This window comes from Nicotiana attenuata, unplaced genomic scaffold (genome assembly GCF_001879085.1).
Source record: "Nicotiana attenuata strain UT unplaced genomic scaffold, NIATTr2, whole genome shotgun sequence".
In the NCBI taxonomy this organism is placed as follows: domain Eukaryota; kingdom Viridiplantae; phylum Streptophyta; class Magnoliopsida; order Solanales; family Solanaceae; genus Nicotiana; species Nicotiana attenuata.
The window spans coordinates 157,983-180,887 of record NW_017670746.1 but is presented as its reverse complement, the minus strand read 5'-3'; the positions used below and the strand labels follow the sequence as shown (position 1 = coordinate 180,887).

At 33.0% G+C, this 22,905-nt stretch overlaps 1 protein-coding gene across 2 annotated transcripts; it reads right to left on the bottom strand.

The window, feature by feature from the left end:
- Positions 1-2,539: 2,539 nt before the first annotated feature.
- Positions 2,540-18,695, bottom strand: LOC109242942 (acetyl-coenzyme A synthetase, chloroplastic/glyoxysomal-like). 2 transcript variants are annotated; one of them, XM_019409836.1, is made up of 19 exons: positions 18,638-18,695; positions 17,401-17,642; positions 17,081-17,224; positions 14,864-15,019; positions 14,196-14,318; positions 12,789-12,957; positions 12,348-12,430; positions 11,842-11,943; positions 11,680-11,768; positions 10,524-10,614; positions 10,193-10,306; positions 4,869-4,945; positions 4,681-4,759; positions 4,409-4,477; positions 4,040-4,215; positions 3,847-3,903; positions 3,473-3,563; positions 3,287-3,385; positions 2,540-2,945 (listed from the first exon to the last, which is right to left on the bottom strand). In XM_019409836.1, the coding sequence occupies exons 2-19, from the start codon at positions 17,518-17,520 to the stop codon at positions 2,760-2,762; spliced, it is 2,025 nt and encodes a 674-aa protein (XP_019265381.1). In that variant the 5' UTR covers positions 17,521-17,642; positions 18,638-18,695; the 3' UTR covers positions 2,540-2,759. The 2 variants fall into 2 exon arrangements, with proteins under 2 accessions (XP_019265381.1, XP_019265380.1); XM_019409835.1 differs by lacking the exon at positions 18,638-18,695 and adding an exon at positions 17,929-18,016.
- Positions 18,696-22,905: the final 4,210 nt, after the last annotated feature.

Here is a 22,905-nt window from a genome sequence, read left to right as displayed (position 1 = left end):
TATTCGATATATACTGTTGTCATGACATGAATTGTTAATCATACTTTCAAAAACAGAAACAGAAATACTGCAGAGAAACGGAACTTTAAAACTAAGTGAAAGTTGAATATGTTACCTTCGAATCCTTTAAAACCAATTCCACTGAATAAAGTAATTCAGGCTTAAATCAATCCGAAATTACCCACATTCAAACGACTCTAACTTTGGGATTCCATTGCATTGAGTTGCTTGAGATTTCTCTGATTTCATGAAATTGCCTAGCCATATTTGCAAAGCAGTTGTAAGCACACTGGTATAGTGAGTAGAAAAAATAGGGATTTGAAGATATAAAGAGCATAAACCAATCAGTTATGGAGGTGTAGATAAAATAGGAATTTTCGGTTGGAAGCCCACGTTTGGAAGCACGATCGGTCGTGGTTCATCCTCCGACGGCTTTTTTTTTTTAATTTTTATTTATAAAAATAATTGCAAATTTGAGTGTGTAGTTTTTTTATTTTAAAACAGCCAAAAAAAAGTGGGAGGAATTTTTTTTATTTTTAATAAAGCTGTGTAATAAATAAATAAATAGAATAACTGTCAAAATGTTGGAGGAAGTATAAAATTATTTTGAGATTTGCAGATTGCAAGTTAATTTCCTGATTTGTAGTTTAAATCAATTTTAAACTCCAACATTCTTGGACATTTGTCCTAAAATTTGACATGTGTTGAATTGTGGTTATTCCACTTGGCAACCTATCATAGTTTTGCTTTTGTTATTCTATATAGATAGATATACCTTCTAATCAAAACAAGTGTTCTAATCCCTTCTAATTGTAACAAAGCTTATTTGACATTGTGGACGTTTTAGTGTTGTATTCAGGTTTATGGGATGGTCTCTTATTGTGCTCAAATTGTAGAAAATTTACATACTTGTTTAGTAACTGGGCCCCTACTCTGTTATTTTATATATATATATATATATATATATATATATATATATATATATATATATATACTATATTAAAAGTGAGAAACTCTTAAGTTAAAAGTCGAATTACTAAAATGCCCTCCACTTAAACACTACTCTTATAATATTTTTATGCAAAAATGTAATATATGTTTTAACCTAACTATCCTATTTATTTTTTACCTCAAGTTTTTACTTTTTTCCCTTTATTTTAATTTATTTTATATGATATTTTGAAAAATCCAAAAGCCACCTCTGTAAAAGTTGGGTTTAGACAATGCGAAAAGTCGCAACTACTATAGAAACGAGTAATTAGAGAAACATTTTCCTTACAATCTTTAACGCCTCATCAATTTCTTAAAACAAATTTTTTTACGACTAATATAACTTAATACTAATTCTATTACTGTATTCATTGTACATTACAAAACTACAGCTAAAGCATTTAAGTCACTCAAGGGGATTCCGAGCAACCTCCTGTGATTTTTTTACATGATAGTTAGATCTATAATTATTTATTTTCCTAATACAATTCATATCTCCTTTCTGTTTGTGAAAGAAATATTCGGTTGCCAAGGAAATGTTCGCCCAGATAAACTTTATCTCAAGTACAAATGGAAGCTTGCTGTATGTGAATTGCTCAAGTGCTTAGCATCAATTTTTACGTATATCTTATGGTATTTTAATTGCACTAACATCCTCTTAGAATTTCTTTTTCCCTTTTGTCTTTGACTTCTCTAACAGATCTGAAGGACTGAATTTTCTGATCAAGAGGGTAAAAGGGAAGAGGATAATGTTCGTGGGACTCTTTGAGCCTTTAAGCAATGGCCATCACACACATGCATGTAGCATGTGAAAAAACGAGTTACAGGAAAGGAGCATATGAGGTTTCATATCCCGAAAATCTTTGTCTACCGTAGAAATCGATATGTAGTCATAGTTAATGTAACTATCAGTTTAATATCATATTTCAATTAGACATCTTTTACTTCTAATTATTTTGATGCATGTTGATATTCTCTATAATTGTGTCTATATAATATTTGGAGCGCAAAAGTTTGATTTCTAATGTTATATATGATCGTGCTTCTATTTTTTTTCCATTGCAAAGACAAAGAAAAATATTTTTATAATTGGATCTGCCATTGGTCCAGTGACTCTGATTACGTTTGATCAGGCAAGCAACAAATAATTCTGTGGATCTAAATTGATTTGAGATAGAATCGAAGACGGTGCACTCTAATAATGCGCAAAAATCCCTATTGTATGGTATTCTTTCCTTTTGGTCTCTTTGTATAAATGATTTTATATTTAAAACAATTTCAACTCACTTTTTAAGTGGCTTTCCGGCCATTATTTATCTATAAAATAATATATGTATGAACTTGAGACTCTTTTGGGATTAAAAAAAAAAAAGATAAATAGTAATTTCGCTAAGTTGAATAACCATTTGGGAAATTAACTCATTGCCTACTTGTATCATATTTTCCGTTGAATTATCTTGCTTGATTTCGTCATTGGATTATTTTCAATATTCTACAACACCAACCCCTTTGAATCGACCTTGGCCTCAAGGCTGGGATGAAGTGTCAATTTGTATATTAATTCTCTTTCTTGATTCTCTTATGTCATCAGAAGATGACTAGGTGAGTTCTAACAATTGTATAGCAACATTGATTTTGCAAGGGTGACTTTGATACATAGATGTTGACGTCCCATAGGGAGAAAAAACAACCATTCTCTTTTAGTGGAAAGAATAAGGATATAATCAAACTCGCAACTTCCCTGCCTGCACTTAGGCAATTTCTAACATTCAGCAGTCAGCAAGTGCAATAAGCTGATCAACCACACTAGGATCTGCTAATGTACTTGTATCCCCAAGCTCATCTAAGCTCTTGGAAGCAATTTTCCTCAATATTCTTCTCATTATTTTCCCACTTCTTGTCTTTGGAAGTCCCGGTGCCCAATGGATCTTGTCCGGCGCAGCAAAAGCTCCAATCTGACATATGATATTTAAGCTCTATTAATTATTCATGCAGTCTTGAGTGATTTGCAAAAGTTATTGTAAACATCATTATCCAATCTTGTGAGGTTAGTCTTGTTACACGATCAGTGAAGTTTAACCTTTTATAGCAGGTCGGTTATCATTTTGATTGAGTTACCAATGCAGGTATATTATAGAAACTTACTTGTAATTATCTCCTGAGTTACATGATTTAAGCTCAATGTTGGTGCATTGAGCTTCAACTCATTAGTATATGAAGCTAAGGGTTCAGTCCCATTAAGAGCAACTCAAAAGATTGAATCTGCATCAACATATTTAACAAGACAAAATCATACCTTTTCTCTCACAACCTTTATAAGGCTTTTTCTTAGTTCCTCGCTATATGGAACACCTTCGGTCAAGGTAACAAATGCGTATATCCCCTGTCCTTTAACCTGACATAACATTTTCAAAAACAGGATTAGACTTCTGAAAAAATTGCGATAATCAATCCTTATGTAGCACACAAAGAATGAGGGTACCTCATGTTCCACACCAACTACAGCAGCTTCAACACACTGAGGATGTGAAACTAGAGCTGATTCTACTTCAGCTGTGCCAATTCTGTGTCCACTGTTGCAATGCATTTGAATGTACAATTAATGGGCAAAGTGAAAAAAATTAAGTAATTTTTTTATTACCCCTTTTCTCCTACAAAAAGATTGTCTTTCTTTTTTGTGCTCCGTTCCAAACTTCCCTAGGTTGGATCTAATTCTCTATAGTATAATGTTATCTTCAGTACTCTTAGTTCTCCTACTGGGTAACATTGAAACAAATAAATTGGATAAGGAATTAGAAGGCAAGAAATAAAATATGAAAAGTACATACATATATATAAGGTGAAGGAGAATAATACCTGACGTTAATAACATCATCTACTCTGCCAGTGAGCCAATAGTAACCATCTTTGTCCCTAAATCAAGAGTTTATACATGAATATGATCACTGAAATTCCAAGTTATACAGCAAACATGGAATTAAATTTTACTGTAAAGTTCTAAATGTTCAAAATATTGACACGAGCAGGACTATAGCAGGCAGAAAATTACCTATTGCAGCCATCACCAGTAAAATAATATCCAGGGAAAGCACTAAAGTATGTGGTCTGATATCTTTCATGATCCCCATAGAGTGTTCTGAATGCCGAAGGCCATGAGCTTTTCACACATAAATATCCACTGCACTCACCTTCTAGCTCAACACCCTTCTCGTCCACTATTACCGGCTGCAATCATAATATTACAAGCATCAACATCATAATATCATGGAGGAAAGGGAAATGACCATTGATTTAATAGTGGTCTTTTCATTTTTTGGGAAATTCAGGGGGGAAAAAAAGCAAGACAATCATTTCGGAATAAGAAAATTTATATGATTCTAAACATAGTGGTAATCTTTAATAGGTCCTGTTATAGTACCTGGACACCAAAAAATGGTAATGTAGCAGAGCCAGGTTTCTGCGGCCAAGCTCCTGGTAATGGTGTAATCTGCAAGGCAACGATTAAGATCCTAATTAGGCGATTAATGTGTGAAAAAACCTAAAATGATAGATTATATGGACCAGAAATGATTGGATGTTAGGTTATAAAAAGCCATTTTCTAACATGTTTCTTTTTCTTACGATTGGGTAATTAGACAGGTATATAGGAAGAAAGAATATGATACAAAGATAAAAAGTAAATTGAAATACCATGAAGCCTCCAGTTTCTGTTTGCCACCATGTGTCGGATATAGGACATCTTCCGTCTCCTACGACATTGAAAAACCACCTGCCCCACAACATAAATAAATGTTGTAGTTAACTATTTCTTAAAAGTTCTCATATTCAAAGAAAATTAATACAAAATAAAAGATCTGTATATAGGAAAAGATAGAAACCTCCATGCGCTCGGATTGATTGGCTCACCAACACTTCCCAGCACCCGCAAAGATTTTCTTGAATACCGAGTGACATACTGCAAATACATTTATGACAAATGTTTTCATGAATACAGAGAGACATATCACAAATACATTTCATGAAGTAAAAAAGTGAAACAAAAAAGATCATTTATACACTAGTATAGACATTTGCTTGAGTTGGCAAGAACCCTTAGATATCAAGCTCATGCACCCTAAATATTTTGAGGTAAATGTGTTCTTACAACAGTTTTTCTACTTAAAGATTACAATCTACTGTTTAATCTGGTATATCGCCTTGTGAAGGCTTCCATGTTCACTTTCCATCTCTAAAGGTGTGTTGGGTACGAAGGAAAATATTTTCCTAGAAAATGTTTACATGAAAAATGAGTGGTTTTATCGCTTATTTTCCCTTGTTTGGTTGGTGAGTGAAAAACTTTTTCCGAAAAATATTTTCTAGTGTTCGGTTATAGAGAGTAGAAAATAACTTTTTATGCTACTCCCCCTCCCCCCAAATACCCAATGTTTTTAGGACTCTATTTCTTCAAGAATTTAATTTTTCCTTTAAAATCCACACAAACCCAAAGGAACTAATCTGTTGCTTTACTTTTTTTACGCAAAAACAACGTTGAAATTTGTGCTCCATAACTAAAAAGAAATACTCTTTTTTGATTGAAAAAGAAAGTACTCTTTCTACAACATGAAAAAAAAAATCAATGCTGCTTGATTGAACGAACATTGTAAGAGCCATCGAGATCTTTACGTAAAATATAAGCATTACAATAAATTCAAAGCCATGAACAAAGGGGATTGACTGAGAAGTAGAGCTAAGCGAAGGAGGGCTTTGGGAAAAGAGCAACTCGAAAGTACTTTACTTCGGTCCCAGGTCGAGAAAAAGAACCGCGCTAGTCGGAATTTGGGGAAAGATGAGCCGAGATTTGAAATATGTGGGCCTTCATCGCCTTGAACTCATTCTTAAGCACTTGCAGCGGCTGGCTTTTTTTCTTACGATATTTAGTAAGGCTAGGTTCAATAGAGACTCAGAAGAGCGGATCCAATACCAAGACGCTTGAGAGAAAAGGCTAGCCTTTTTGTTAAAATATTTTTACTAGCTATATCATTTTGTTTAAATAAAAGAAAATACTTTTCACGACATCATTTTGTTGAAATAAAAGAAAATATTTTTTACTAGCTATATCATTTTGTTGAAATAAAAGAAAATACTTTTTGCTTCATCATTTTGTTGAAATGAAAGAAAGAAAATAATTTTTCTACATCATAAAAAGAAAGTACTTTTTTTGTTAAAATGAAAAGAAAATACTTTTTTATATCATGAAAAGAAAATACTCATTTGTTGAAATAAAAAAAAAGTACTTTATCGATAGCATGAAAATAAAGTATTATCAATACTATTTCTATTTAAGGTGGGGGCGGGGGTAAGGGCAGGGGCGGGGGTGGGTTGGTGGGGATGGGGAATAGGGTGGGGAAGTTTGAAAAATAGTTTTGGAAAATATTTTCCCAATATTTTCCTCCAATTGGAGGAAAATGAGTTCATGAGGAAAATATTTTCCAAACCATTTAAACCAACCAAACATGGAAAAATTGAAAAACATTTTCTAAAAAATATTTTCCTTTATACCAAACACACCCTAAATCATATCAAAGTGTTTGGTTGTCTTTGCTATGCAACCAAATCAAGCTATTCTAATAAGTTCTCTTCCAAAGTAATCCTTGTTGTTATGATGGGATATTCATATAAGTTGTTTAATATCTCTACAGGATGCTTCTTTGTGATTAGAGATGTGTCCTCCAGAGAATCAGTCTTCCCTTTAAAGTTTCCCATGCACGTTTTTACAACCAATGCAGTCTGGTACATCTCCATATTTTCCCCCTTCTTCATCCATACCTACTATTGTTGTTGATGATACTTTCCCTTCTATTTCTCCTATTCTATCTCTTGCACCTTCTTCTAGCGACCAAGATATTAGCAATGCACTTAATTCAGATAATGCTTCCCAGAGACGGAGCTAGGATTGAACCTTATGGGTTCAGGATTATAATCCTTTTAAGTTACTGGGTTCTAAATTAATAATTTGTACATATTTTTTGGATTTTTTAATACAAATACAGGGTTAAAATAAAAGTTACTGGGTTCGGTCGAACCCGCAACCAACACTTTGGCTTCGCCCTGCATACATCTACAGATACATCTATTTCTCATCATGACTCTATGGATACATTGCCGATTCCTATCCAACCCTTGAGAAGGTCGAATAGGCCTTCTAAATCCACAATCTGGCTCACAGGTTCAGCGCATATCAACTATTCTTATATTTTCCCTACTTATAGAGCTCTTTTATCTAAACCTTCTTCAGTTCCTGAGCCTACTTCCTATGAACAGCCAGGTACTGGCAGTACTAGGTTCAAGCTATGAAACACGAAATTCAAGCACTAATTGACAATCATACTTGGAAATAGTTGATTTACTTGCAGATAGAACTCGTATTAGATGAAAGTGGGTGTAATGGTAGCGTAGCAAGATTCAAAGCAAGACTTGTAGCTAAGGGTCTACACAGCCGGAATGTTTACATTATCACGAGTCCTTCTCACCTGTTGTGAAAATGGTCACAGCAAGATGTGTCATCTCTTTAGCTGCTAAATTTTCTTGGCCCCTTTTCCATATGGATGTCCACAATGCATTCCTTTAAGGTGACTTAGTAGAGGAAGTTTCCATGGTTATTACCACAAGGTTTTGGTAGCCAGGGGGAGCACAAGGTGTGTAGGCTACTCAAAGCCTTATATGAATTGAAGCAGGCAAGCAGACAATGGAATTTGAAGCTTACCTCTGCATTAATACAGTCTGATTTTTTACTAAGCAAGCTTGACTACTCACTGTTTACCAAGAATGTGAAAATGACATTGTGATTGTATTGGTGTGTCATGTATGTGGATGATCGTTTGATCACAGGCAGTAGCATGAAACTGATTCAGAAAGCAAAAGACATACTGAATCATAACTTCAAATTGACTGACTTGGGAGAATTAGTATTCTTATGAAGCAAGGAGATATGCCTGGAGGCTTATCTCAGAATGTGGCTTAGGGAGAGCACAGCTAGCTTCTACACCCTCGGAACAGAATCAGAAATTTACAAGTATTGAGTTTGATAAGCACATAGGTATAGAAGATGACAAGGATTTAGCAAATCAAAAAAGTTACAGGAAACGTCTATGAAAGTTAACAAGACCAGATATTTCTTTTGCAGTACGGAGCTTAAGCCAGTTTATGCATGCTCCAAAAGAATTACATTGCTTGTGGCGAGATATGTTAAAGGATGACCAAGTTTGGTATTCTTAATGAGTAGCAGGTGTTCAGATATGTGCATATTGTGATGCAGAGTGGGCTTCATGTGAGGCCAGTGACAGGCTATTCTGTTAAAATGGGAGATTCCTTGATATCTGGGAAGTCTAAAAAACAAAATACAGCCTCTAGAAGTTCAGCAAAAGCTGAATATAGAAGCTTGGTAGCAACAACAGCTGAGTTGAATTGGTATGAATCCATGGTCAGGTGAAGGAGTCAGGACTGAAAGTTGAACTGCGGACTGCCAATGGAGTTCATTATGATAATAAGGCAGCCTAACAAATTGCTTCGAATTCAATGTTTCATGAGCGCATAAACCATATAAAAATTGATTGTCACTTTATTAGAGAAAGATTGCAACAAGGATTGATCAAAACAATCTATGTGACAAGCAAAGAGCAGGTTGCAGACATTTTTGACTTAAGAAATTAGGGAAGCAACTACATATTGAGTTAGTGTCCAAGTTTGGGGATGGTACATTTTCCATCACCCAGCTTGAGGGGAGTGTTGAAATACATGTAGCTGTAGTGATGCATTATAACTGAATTAAGGGATTAGTTAGTTAAGCAAAGTTAGTTTGGAGCAGTGTTCAAAAAAGCGACCGCTTCCTCGCTTTAAGCGAGAAGCGAAGCGGAGCGCCGGGTCTGTCGCTACCTGTACCAAAAGCGACTCAGGTACCTAAAAGCGGTCGCTTCTACCAAAAAATCGAGAAGCGGAAGAAGCGGAAGAAGCGATCGCTTCTTGAAATAAAAGCCCAAACGTGTCTTTTTCAATTAAAAGACCCAAAATCGAGTGAGTCTCTGTTTTAGTCATTCTTCAGCAGCAACCTAGGGTTTTAAACCAGCCCTTTCTTCCTCAAAAAACCAACGATTTCTTCCTCACATGAAGCAACGATTTGTTCAAGCAAACTAGGGTTCTTCTTCTTCTTCTTCAACATTACAACAAGTCAACAACAGCTTTCAAGTTTCAACAGGTATGTTTTTATTTTCATTCTTCTTCTTCTTCTTCTAATCTTGTTCTTCTTCTTCTTCTTTTTCTTTTTCTTTTTCTTTCTAAACGTCCAAAAAGCGCCGAAATGCTGGTGAATTTTTTCCAGAAAATTTCTGCCCCGTTTCTGCCCAAATTCTGCCCAGATTCTGCTTACAATTACATGTGTTGTCTATCCGTATTTATTTTAATTTGTTTTTAAAAAATTCCGCTTCACTTCAAAAAAGTGGGCGTTTCGCTTCCCGCTTCTCGCTTTTCGTGAAATGGGGGTTGTCGCTTTTCCTCGCTTCACGCTATTTTTAACACTGGTTTGGAGGTTAGCTGAAGTAGTTTGGTCATTAGCAGTTAATTATTTCAGCTTATTAGTCTTTGTATATAAACAGAAAGGTCTACACGTGAAAAGACTATTGAAGATATTTTCTCATTTTCACTCTTCTAGAACTTACTTCCTCCTTTCTCTTCTAACTGAGATTTCCCCTTTTTCTTAGCTCAAGATCTGTTCCCTTTCCTTTTCAATATATACAATTGATAAACCTACCTGTAGGCTGTAGCTATATAATTCTCAAATGATTTGGGAATTACACAATCTTAACACATTCTGTAAAAGTATTCAATAAGTTCTTTGAAATTCTAGGAGACTTTAATAGCATCAATGGTGATGGTCATTTCTTTTAAGTTTAACCATATGGTATTCGGAATCCACTATCCTAACTAATTCAGATTCGCCGTAAACTTATTTAAGGGGGAAGCGCTCCCTACCATAAAATTTTCGGTTTCAGGGCTCGAACCTAAGACCGTTGGTTAAGGATGGAAGGATACAATCCATCCCACCACATCACGTGGTGGTATTAATTATTTTATTCTACCACTATGTACAACCAACAAGTTGTATATTACTTGAACTATTGACCAATAAAATGAAATACAAGTATAAAATTGTTGGGCTGTACACCCTTACCTCATCTCCCTCGCGCATGAGAGACCTTACTAATGTGGGAGCAGTATAAAAAATTGAAACCTTGTACTTATCAACAATATCCCAACAACGTCCAGCATCTGGATAGTTTGGAGCCTGCAATTATGAACAATTTTCAATTAAAAAAAATGATTTTCTCATGGACAATATTTTCCTGAAAAATTATCTCAAGTCTTTCTGCAATAAAGGTCAAGGTTATTTGTTCACTTAGTTAGGGTCTATCTGCTAGAGTTGTTTTATTTTACTAGCAACAAATACCTACTTCTACAACTTTGGCAACAGAATTATTAAAGAATGAAGAAAAATAATTTACCCCTTCAAAAACCACATTAGTTGCTCCATTTAACAAAGGTCCATAGGTAACGTAGCTATGTCCAGTAATCCAACCACAGTCAGCTGTACACCTACAAAACACATCAAAAAATAATTACCTAAAATATATCAATAAGGAAGAAAAGAATTGGAAATTGATGTGGCCTAATAACCAAAGCAGGAAATAGGAATTTGATTTTGGTAAATCTCTACTGCTTTTTGGCCCTATTAGATGAATTCTTGCTGGTGACTCTATGCAAAGCAAATGGCTTTTACTTATTGAAACGTAAAAGGAGTTCTAAGTCATTTTTAAGTGAGAAGATTGCAACGGTAAAATATATTTTTAAAAAAATAAGTGGTTTGCTTACTTATTCTAATGTTTGGTTAGGCAGCAAGAAATTATTTTTGAAAAATATATAACTTAGGCAAGTACTATACGAGACGAAATAGATTGGGGGTTTGGGGGGGGGGGGGGGGGTAGGGTCGGTGGTCTAGGGACCTGAGTGATTGATGGGCCTGAGGGGTGGGGTGGGTGAGGAAGGTTGAAAAAAAAATTTGGGAATTATTTTTTCTACTTTACATCTATATACGTAACTCAAATTATCCAGTTGTTAAAGGTATTGAAGGAAGAATTGGCTTGAACATACCAATAAATGTCTTTCGATTTGTAGTCAAATGCATACTTGAACGTTAGTATTCGTGAACACAGATCACTCGTGTCTTGTCTTTTTGGATCTATTGCAAAATAAAATAAGATGCAATTTTTATTTCCAATTCTACATCGAAAAATCAGCCGTTGATCACATGAAAAGCGTAAAAGTGAAATCAGGTAACAACTCTAACAGGCTGCTATTTAGGAATTAACTAATGTATTATAAATTTCAGTTTGTCAATTCAATTTTTCGGGACACAAATATTGTAAATTGTCCTGAAATTAAAATTTTCAGTTCAAAATTTCAAGACAAAATAAGTATTGGCTAATCCTTGCATAGCATTCCTAAGAATAGTTATTTGTGCACTTCGCCAGTGAAAGCTATGNGGTGAGGAAGGTTGTAAAAAAAAAATTTGGGAATTATTTTTTCTACTTTACATCTATATACGTAACTCAAATTATCCAGTTGTTAAAGGTATTGAAGGAAGAATTGGCTTGAACATACCAATAAATGTCTTTCGATTTGTAGTCAAATGCATACTTGAACGTTGTCGCAGTGTATACCATATATCCCCCGGTTGTATGAAGAACACCCTTAACATCAACTTAAACTCATCAAAATACTGAAATATATAAGAGAACAATTACTCCAAGAAATTGAATTCACCTTAGGCTTTCCAGTACTGCCACTAGTGTATAGCAAGAAAAGTGGATCTTCTGCATCAACCCATTCCACCTCACATGTAACTGGATATTTTGGAACTACATCCTGGAATAATACAATTAAGTCGGATTTTAAATGATTAATAAGAATCAGCAAAAATTGCATTTTGGTTCATGTTTTATATTCTTTTTTTTTTTTTCAATCGTTTAGGAGTCATAAGTTCTAATAGTAATAGTGTAAATTCCATCCATGGGTGATACCCGAACTAATGATTTATTACACATAATTATCTTAGCTAAATTTTGTGACGAGATACACCTAAACTATATATACCTACACAAAACAAAAGTAAGATCCACCAGAAAATATTAGCATTAATTCCTTACTAAATATTCCCAATATAGAACATATACTAACTATTTAAAACCTGATAACCTATACTCCATCTCAAAAAAAAAAAAAAAAAAAAAAAAAAACCTATATAAAAGGTTGAGTTGGTTTGTACAAACCTGCCACCAAATATCTCTTCCTTCAACCCATTTAGTCACTTCCTTCTTTAATGCTGATTCATTCTCAAAAGTCAAACACACATCTACAAGGGAGAAAAAGAAAAACTGAAATTAGAAAAATAGATGGAGGGAAAGTAAAAAGAGTAGAGACTGGCAAGGATCTTCAAAGTCTTAATGTTTATCCATGAGCCTGTATTGTTAAGAGTGGTCTAGTTGTAGTTGCTATGAGATTCTAGTTTTTTTCTCGTACATATTTTTACTTGGTAAATAAAAGTATTGTTTACCAAAAAAAAAAAGAGTAGAGACTTCGTGAGGACTCTGTTCAAAATTTGGACTTGATGGATTTTGTTTTAAAAGTTTTGCGTTAGCTAAATTTTTTATGTTTTTCACATATATACTGAACTAACCCGTAATAAGTATTTATTATGTTTATTTACTGACCTATATTGATGCCATTTTGGGCAGATTCAGTTAAGGCTGCATCAACAATATCTTTGAGAAAAATAGTCTTGGGTCCTCTCCTAACTGCATTGCATGTTATGACAACCTTAGGTTTGCAATCCATAATCCTCTGAGCAATAGATTCTGCTGAGAACCCCGCAAACACTACCTGTAGTAAACATACAACTTGGATTAGTTGTAATTTCTTCAATTTCTTTTATACTCAGTTACTCACTGATATAGTTTTACACTATCAATGCAATTTAACTTGTCGTAGAAAATTACTTGCTTTATTTTCAAGTTTACCATAGTTTTATATATTATGGGCAATCATATTTAATTGCCATTAGGATGACAGTATAATGTAAAATGGTTTTTACACTTTTAATGTAAGAAATTAAATCCGTTAAGTATTACTCCCTCCGTTTCAATTTATGTGAACCTATTTCCTTTTTAGTCCGTGCCAAAAAGAATGACCTCTTTCCCTATTTGAAAACAAACAATGATTTATAGCCACACAAAATATATGTGCTTCATTTTACCCCACAAGTTCAAAAGTGTATTTGTTGTATGAGAAGTTGGTTGTGTAAATTACAGCTAATTTTCCCCGTTTATGGATATTACAATGCGCCATTACCATCCCTCTAGCTTTACTATTTTGTATTGATGTTCCATCTTATTTCAACGGCATAAGAAATAAGAGAGACCTCCTTCCATTTTTGGGATATCGCACTATGTTAAAAAGTAGCTTTTGATTATTAACCTCACAGAGAAAAGTATCTTTTAATAAATATTTTCCTTGAATTAAAATTTACCCACCAACATAAAAAGAAATGTAAAAGAATCATTCAACCAATTTTATTTGTTTGGACATAAAATAGAAGATAAAAAAAGTCCAACCTTTCAATTAAGAAAAAGTTAATAGGACATGTTAAATCACAAATTTATAAACTTCGTAAGAATTTGGAAAACAAATTGAGGAAAGTGGGACAAAAATTGCACGGATACCAAAATAAAAGACCTACCATGTTAAGAAACAAATGATTTTTCTAAAACTTGTTTCGTTTGGATTTATTTATTCGTCCTGTTTGATCATTTATATTACGAAAAATGTTTAGTAGTCACAATCAAGCCTACTAAACTTATATGCTGCGGTGGATCTGAGCTGTTTGGCTATTATATAAATCAAACATGAAGTAGCCAACTGACCCTTTTTGTCCTTGAAGAATAGATAAGTAACTATTTTAACTGATATTCTGTTCTAAATAAATTATAAATATTCCGATGCTTTTGTGTAATTCTTTCTAAATAAATTGTTTTTATTATCGATAAATTAGAAGAAAAATAGCTATAAATTACCCAACTATTACTTTTTAACAGAAAAAATAAAAAGGAATTATACATTACCGAGTGAATAGCACCAATTCGAGCACAAGCAAGCATAGCAATAGGAAGCTCCATAAGCATTGGCAAGTAAATGATAACTGCATCACCCTTTCCAACTCCAATATCTTTCAAGTAATTTGCTAGCTGTTGCAAAAGAAAAGAAAATAAAATTTTCTATCAGGACAAGTTTGTTAAGACAATAACTCAACGTTTCATTGGTTTTCTCATCATTGTGTTTATACATTTTCTAGATCTTTTTTATAGACAAGCCACCTATCACGGGTTTGGAAAATCACTATCCCTCAATGTGACCTATAGGTCATGGATTCGAGCCGTGGAATCAGCCACTGATGTTTGCATCAGGGTAAGATGCCTACATCACACCCCATTGGGGTGCGACTATTCCTCGGACCCTGCATAAACATGGGATATTTTGTGCACTGGACTACCCGATGTAGCATTTTGACACTAAATATGACAGGTTTAATTATATCTACAATGTTAACAAACAAATTTTGCAATAGATAACCTGCCATTGCAGGTCATATTTGTATATTTGAGATGGTAAAAAAATTCATTAATCAATGAATAGAAGTTAAACTCAAATTACATTAATTAGTTTGAAGAAAATGAAAAGAGAAGTAAATGAAAAGAGAAATTAAGAGTGAAAGAAAGATGAAAAGAGAAACCTGACAAACTCTGGCCAATAATTGGTTGTATGTGAGAGTGGCATCATGACCAGGTTCATTTCCTTCCCAGTAAATTGCAATTTTGTCACCATTTCCACTTTTTATGTTTCTATCCAAGCAGTTGTAGCATATGTTTGTTTTACCACCTTTGAACCACTGTTGTCAACCACATGAGATATTTTACTTAATAATAATAATAATACAAAATATTTCCTGCACAACATTTATAGAAGGCTAATTAATAGCATACTAATTTATTTTGAAACGTCTGGTCCATTATCTTATCAAAGTTCTATAGAAATACAATGAGATCTTCCCAAAAATGAAATCAGACAATAACAATTTGAGAAATCAATAAGGCAAAAAAGAAGACTTCAAAAATATTTAGGGTAAGTAATAAACATGACATTTTCTTGGGGTGAAAATTGTTTACATTCCCCAAGTTTGCTTTAGAAACCAAACTCATCCTCCAACTTTGAACAATTACCATTCTACTCCTCATATCAAAGGTGACTTCTTAAAATACCTATTTTACCCTCTATAATTTTTGTCTCTTATTTTATTTTTTAGTATAATGATATTTTTTATTTTAATTTATGTTATCGGCTTACCTATAGACAAACTAAAAAACATTTTTGAAACCAACAAAAGTGAGAAGCCGTAGTCAAGCATATAAGTTAATGATGTTCAATAGTGAAATAAATGAGAAAAATAAAAAATTACTATAAATAATTTACTCGCATCAATAATTTTATTAGTAGCAATCGAAACTCAATAATTTACAAATTTGAAAATAAAGGAGAATAAATTTTTTAGAAATTATATAATGCAGGTAATAAAAAAAATAATGGGTGTAAAGTAGAGGTAAATTTTATACTAATAAGTTTACAAAAATTATCTATTTACACTTTACATGAATTTTAATTATAATTTAGAAAAAATCTAGTAATAACAATGAAAACTCAAAAATTTCTATACACATAGGGAATAATAAAAATAGTGAAACTTAAAATCACACATACACACACCAATATACATTATATGCATTTTAATATTATATATTAAAATAATAATAATAATAAAGTAGCAAAACATTTTATAATAAATTCATAATATAATTATCTTATGTATAATGTTAGTGAACTTAGATTAAATTATATAATAAGATACAATATTTTTAACTTATGTATAAATACATGCATTAAAATATATCTAAATAATATAAAAAGGTATTACATATATGGAGAGTTGAAAGTGTCAAGGGTAAAATGGATATTACGTAGAATGAAAGGATGAAAATAACAATTCTTCAAAGTTGGTGAATGAGTTTGATTTTTAGAGTAAACTTGGGGGATGTAAATGATTTTCACCCTATTTTCTTGGGAACTAATTTCAATGTCTAAAATTAGGTTCTATGTCATTATTGCGTGAGGGTTGTGCAATGAGTTATTTATGGATGAAGTGGATGATCGTAAATAGACACCGACGTAATAATTTAATAGCTTATTATAGCAAGTACTCTATCACTATTTGAAAATCATATTTTATTTTATTTTTGTCATAAGCCCCGTCTATATCTTTAGAGACTATTTAATTGTATATTTTTATTCCAAAGAAACAAATATAGTAAAAATTTCAAGAAAATAAGAAATAAAAATAAGAGTAATGGTGAAATGTCAAAAAGTAGGGGCATAATAAAAAGACCAATTTAACCCTTTAGCTAGTCTTATGAATATGGGAGGTTGGGAGATTTTGAGGTTCTAACTAGTAGATTACCGAGGTGTTTATGACATATGTATCAATGTATATACACTAATACTTTCAAAAACTTTTACACTATTATCAGTACTCCCTCCGGTCCAAAATAAGTGATTTTTTTGATGTTTTCACACAAATTAAGAAATTCACCTTTTAGCATTAATTAGCAATGAAATTGACCATATTAACCTTTACTATCTCACATAAACACTCCTAACACATATTCCAACACTATTTACTTCAAGAACAATGTAGGAAAAAAATAATTAATTCATTCTTGAAATCTGAAAAAATCACTTATTTTGGACCACAAGAAAAAGGCCAAAAAATCACTTATTTTGGACCGGAGAGAGTATAATTTAACATATTTAATTATATGTTTTTAAGTAACTAATTTCATCTATTATGAACAATTTGATAATGTAGAAGTAGGGATTAAAATGTGGAGTAGTGACATACCTCAATATTTATTTTCCCCTTACGAATGTCAAGATTGTCAGCGTAAACAGGTTGACCCCATTTCTGTTTCCAGTAGAACCCCGACGCAATGTCGGACCAGAATCCGGCTGGATCCTCAACTGACCTACCATATTTCTCACCATACTGTCACAAAATTATGATATGTCAATCCCAAAACATCAAAAAGCAAGTAAAATGTACTAATTGTGGCAAATTCAACAATGATTTCAGTAGTCAAATATTGATAGAATCATCAACTCGGAACTCACAACGACTGATATTAGATCAAATAAATGGAGAAAAAGATGAAGAAAGGGAACCTTTTGTATAGAAGAAACATGAGCCTGTCGAGAGAAATCTTCAGTTGGAAAGACGAGATTAACATCTTCAGATGCAAGAGCTTCCCCGAGGATGACAGAGTTCTTTGTTGAAGGAGCCATAGAAGAAGAATTGGATCCTTCAATAGTAATTGCTATGACTAATCAATAGATGTAGTGGCGTTTCAGCTTTGGTCAGGCCAAAAATAAAATGGCCCCTTATTGTATCTTGAATTAAAAGAGATCTGCACTCAAATATGGCAGGCTTAAAAAAAGATTTATGAGGGGAATGGGCATTGATTTGGAGTAAGTCAAACACATAAAAGAGCTTGATGAATAAGAAATGTTAGATGTCATATCTACTAATTAATCAGCAAATTAAATACTTAGCATATATGAGTGCACAAGGCACGATTTGGACAAGATGATTAGAGACATGAACTACGGAAAGAGTTGGGTTTTGCAGAATATGGAAGCAAATCTCTTTGAAATCTGCATAATATTATTACCAATACTTGCCCCTTAAAATACCTCTTATTTAGCTTTAGTAACTAATTCGTGATCAGGTTAATTGTATTTGCTGGAATTTGTTGGCATATTATTAATATTCATAACAAGGCTAGATTTAAAAGGTATTAAAAACAAAAAAAACATGTCTTTTGTTTGAGCCCTCTTGGTCATGAGGGAGGATGCTGAATGGTAGATCAATAATAGAACTTAATGCTTTCCTTTGTCTTTTTCTTTAATCTAGATCTATGTTGCTCGAATTCTAAAACAAATATTGTTGCACTCGTGTTTGATCCATTAAAAAAAAAACTTTTGGAGGATTTGAATGCTGAAGGTTCGAGCAACATAGATCTAGACCTCCACGGCTCCACCAACCCTCTCAATTTCGTCTAAAGAAAAATGAAAAAAAAAAGTTGTCTCAAATAGTATATTTATGTTAATAAATCATTTAAATATGTATAAATGTTAAATTTAAAACCCAGTTATTTGCACTTGAAATAGTTGTTCTAAAATCTAGAATCCATAAAATTACGATCCTGACTCCGCCTCTATGATTATGTCCATAGTAAAAAATCTAAAGTGGTAGAAATAGAAAGTTAAAAGTGTGCAAACTTCTCTTTGATCATAGATGTTACTGTGCAAACTTGTCTTTGATCAAAAGTGGAACAAGTTAAAAGAACAGATCATTGGTACAACAGGTACCCTGCAATTTAAAAGTGTAATTATCACTTACTTTTTCACTCATCACCTCTACTGTCGTCGATCTCCTCAATTCACTGCACAAATTAAAAACACATGTCATAGAAGATCTAAAATTAGAAAAAAGATATATCAACGGAGTTTAAATTAAAAAATAACAAAAGATATATCACGGAGTTTAATGGTCAAAAATAAAGTTTTAGTGGAGTAAAACTCAATGTGAAAAGTTCGAAAACTTCAACATGATAGTGTGAAAGAATTTGTACACTATAACTATAGGCATTCATAAATTTTGGATTAGTACAGTAGATTAAAATACATTTTAAAACTGTATATAAATGGTACCAGAAATTAAAATAGAAAATGAAGAAGTTGACCAAGAGTAATCATCTTGTTGATTTCTACGTGCGTGGCCGTAGCTTGTGATTGGGTCAACTAGACGTGCAAACTCTTCTACGAATATTTAATTAATTAGGATCAACTACACTCGTAGTATCTTCTTCTCATCTGTGTAAGAATATTTAGGATGAATTAATTTAATTTGCTCAAGTTCCAAACTTCACAACATATATGGCATTAATTAATTCGTCAAGTAGTTTCGAAAAGGGCTCCACATCTACAAGCAGGTGATGATCTATGCACATATTTATCATTATCAATTACAAAGAAGTATAGTTACAGTAGAATACAATGCTGCAATCATATTTCATCCGTATATGGAACTAATTAATTCCTTGTTATGCCTCTTCATGAATATGAACGGTCAGGATGATTGTTACTAATTAAAGAAACAAAATGATGATGGAAGATAGACTCTTTATGAAAACCGATTTATACAATGTTGTTTAACTTGTACTAGTAGGTTAATTATCATTTTAATCAGGTTATTGATGAATACTTAAATTAATTATATAAGTAATCTATTTGTGTAGATAATTTATAGGGAAAGGATTAAAATAAAATGCCCCTCAATTATGGAAAATAAAGTAATTTGCCTTTATTTTAAATTTAGTATTACACATGTTCTTATCATCCGTGGATTGGTTCAGATTTGTCCCTTAACTACGAAAAATAAAATAAATTTACCTTCAGCTTGAATTTGGTTCTAAATATGAATGAAGTGGCTCATATGTGCCCTCAAAAATAACAATTTTTTTTTTATCAACCCTTTATTTTAGAATCAAAAGTTTATTCGACTGCTATTTTTAAAACGAAAAAGGGCCAAAACTATCCCTATCATTTGCTAAATGGTTTATAAATACGCTTCGTCCATCTATTCGTTCAAAAAAATACACTCCGTCCATCTATCCATTCCAAAAAACACACGAAGTTAATTTTATTAACAAAAATACCCCCGCGACTAACGGCAGAACTGACGGAGTGTGTTATTTTGGACAAATAGATAGACGGAGAGTATTTATAAACCATTTAGCAAACGATAGGGATTATTGACCAAGAATCAAATATGGGTCTTATTTTTACCCATTTACCTGGTCCGACCCTATTTATTTGACCCGCCTAATTATTTTCTTTCTTTTTCTTTGCTTTTTTTTCCTCTCTTTTTCCTTATCACCCAGCACACCCACTCTCATCTCACAAAGAATTTTTAGCGTTTCTTTGTTGAAACAAATATTTTTTTGTGTTTGAAAATATGGCTTTGGCTTTACTTCATCTGCAATTCATGGCTCTTTGTCCTCCTGTTCTTCTTCTTATGAGCATCCCAAAGGTAACCCTTCACTCTCTTTTTTACCTTTTATAGATTCAATCTTTATCCTAGAATGTGTAATTTCAAGCTTTTTAGCACCTTGGTTTCAATTTTCTTGCGTGCTTGTATCAGTTATATGTAGTTATTTTTTCTCTGTTATTTCGTGGCTCTTTTGTCTTCTTATGAACAATCCAAAGATTTCCATTACTTGTCCCTTTCAAAGTTTCATATTTCTCCTAGATTTGATTGATATATTTGGACAATTTTAGCATTTGGGCTCAATTTTTTGTTTCAAATTTTTGGTTTGTTTTGATCCTTGTCTTCCTACTTAACAACCCAAATGTATCTGTTGATTTTTCATTTAAGAGTTTCAATACTTATCCTGAGTTTGATTGGAGAAATTTCATAATCTGGTTTGAATTTCGGGTTATTTGATTTTGGGTTTTATCTATTCTTTAATTAATGTGTTATTGTGTGTATGCAATGTCCCAATTGGAGAAGAAGAAAGGGGGAGATCAGATGAGTGGGAATGGGTGTGATAGATACTACCCATTTTTGTAAATGGGTCGGATAAGGTAAATGGGTTGAAATAATATCAATTTTTTGTTCCAGTCAAAGATTGCCACGTGGCCCAACTATCCCTATCGTTTGCTAAATGGTCTATAAATACCCTCCGTCCATCTATCCGTTCAAAAAAAAATACACTCCATCAGTTCTGCCGTTAGTCGCGGGGGTATTTTTGTTAATAGAATTAACTTCATGTGTTTTTTTGAACGGATAGATAAACGGAGTGTATTTTTTTGAACGAATAGATGGACGGAGCGTATTTATAAACCATTTAGCAAACGATAGGGATAGTTTTGGCCCTTTTCCGTTTCTAAAATAACAAGAGGAAGAACAAAAAGAAGAAAAGAAAAGATAAGAGAAAGAACGTGTAGAATTTTCTTTTAAAAAATGCACGGTAAAAGCAAATTTCATAATATATGTTGTTTTGCTCGACCATAACTAATACTCCCTCCGTTTCAATTTATGTGAACCCATTTGATTGGGAACGGAGTTTAAGAAAAGAGAGAAGGCTTTTGAACTTGTGGTGTAAAATGAGGCACATATTTTATGTGGCTATAAATCATTGCATAATAAATTTTTTCCAAATAAGGAAATATTTCTATTTAGCACGGATTAAAAAGGAAATTAGTTCACATAAATTGGAACAGAGGGAGTAGCTCTTATCTCTTCAGTTTCTGTCTTTGTGACCATCAATACTTTTTGTCTTTGCAATTGCAATTATATGAATAAAATAAAATTGATAGCTTATGAAATTTTGTTCTTTCCAGCATGAGAACAATTGTAAAAAAAGTTGGCAAGATCAAAACTTGTTGTTATATATATATATATATATATATATATATATATATATATATATATATATATATATATATATATATATATATATTATAGTGAGGTATAATAGGTGCTCTATTTAGTTATTGTGAAAATTTCAGGAGAGTAACGATTTTTTAAATAGGGGAAAGACATGAAGATGAAATAATTGGACATATTTCAGGTCTTTTAGTGTCACGACCCAAACTCCGTTAAAGGTCGTGATGGCGTTGGATACCACTGTCAGACTAGCCAACACTAAATAGTCAATTAAATTCTCTTTTTATATTTTTGAAATCATAAAGTTTTCTTCAATTGCACTAGTAACAGATGAACTTTATAAAATAAATAATAATGTCTTTCCGATTTCAACAATGACAATTCCATAATCACCCTAGAACCCGGTGTCACAAGTGCATGAGCAATCACTAGGAAATAAGATGAAGTACAATAACTGTCCGAAATACAAATTTGGACAGGAAGAAAATACAATACTCTAAAGGAGACTCTGCTGGTTGCGGGTCTTCTCGAGAGATGCATCTCACCCTAGTCTCCCTTTCAACCATGCCGTTGTGCCCACTAGGCCACTAGACATGCATGTGCCTGTGCAATAAAAATGCACAGCAAGTGTAGTATGAGTACGAAAATAATGCGTACCCAGTTAGTATCCAGTCTAACCTCGAAGAAGTAGTGACGAGAGGTTGGCTTCGACACTTACTAGTGGTCCAATAACATCAGGTACAGTAAGGAAGTAAATAATATGAAACAGAGTAAATATATGAAATAAACATGTATAAAATACGTGGTACAATTCCCCTCTTTAAAATTTTACTCAAGCTCTCAACTAGCAAGTTCCCTCCGTAACCGAAGCATATATATATATATATATATATATATAGAAAATTCCGAGGCGTATGGACCGATCCAACATAAAAGTAAACTGTGCACTGCCGAGGGTTGAACGGCGTGAACCATAGATGCATCTATTAACCTGCCGAGGCGATCGGCCCGCTCCCATGAGAGTTGTAGAAGAAAATACCCCGCTCGCGAATCATACGTGCAACGCGGTCAAATAAAAATTAAGGAGTTACCCCGCTCGCGAATCATACATGCGACACGGTCGAATATAGGTTTAAAGAATTACCCCACTCGCGGATCATACGTGCGACGCGATTACACATATATTTCTTAAGTTATTAAGGTATTCCACGATTCTC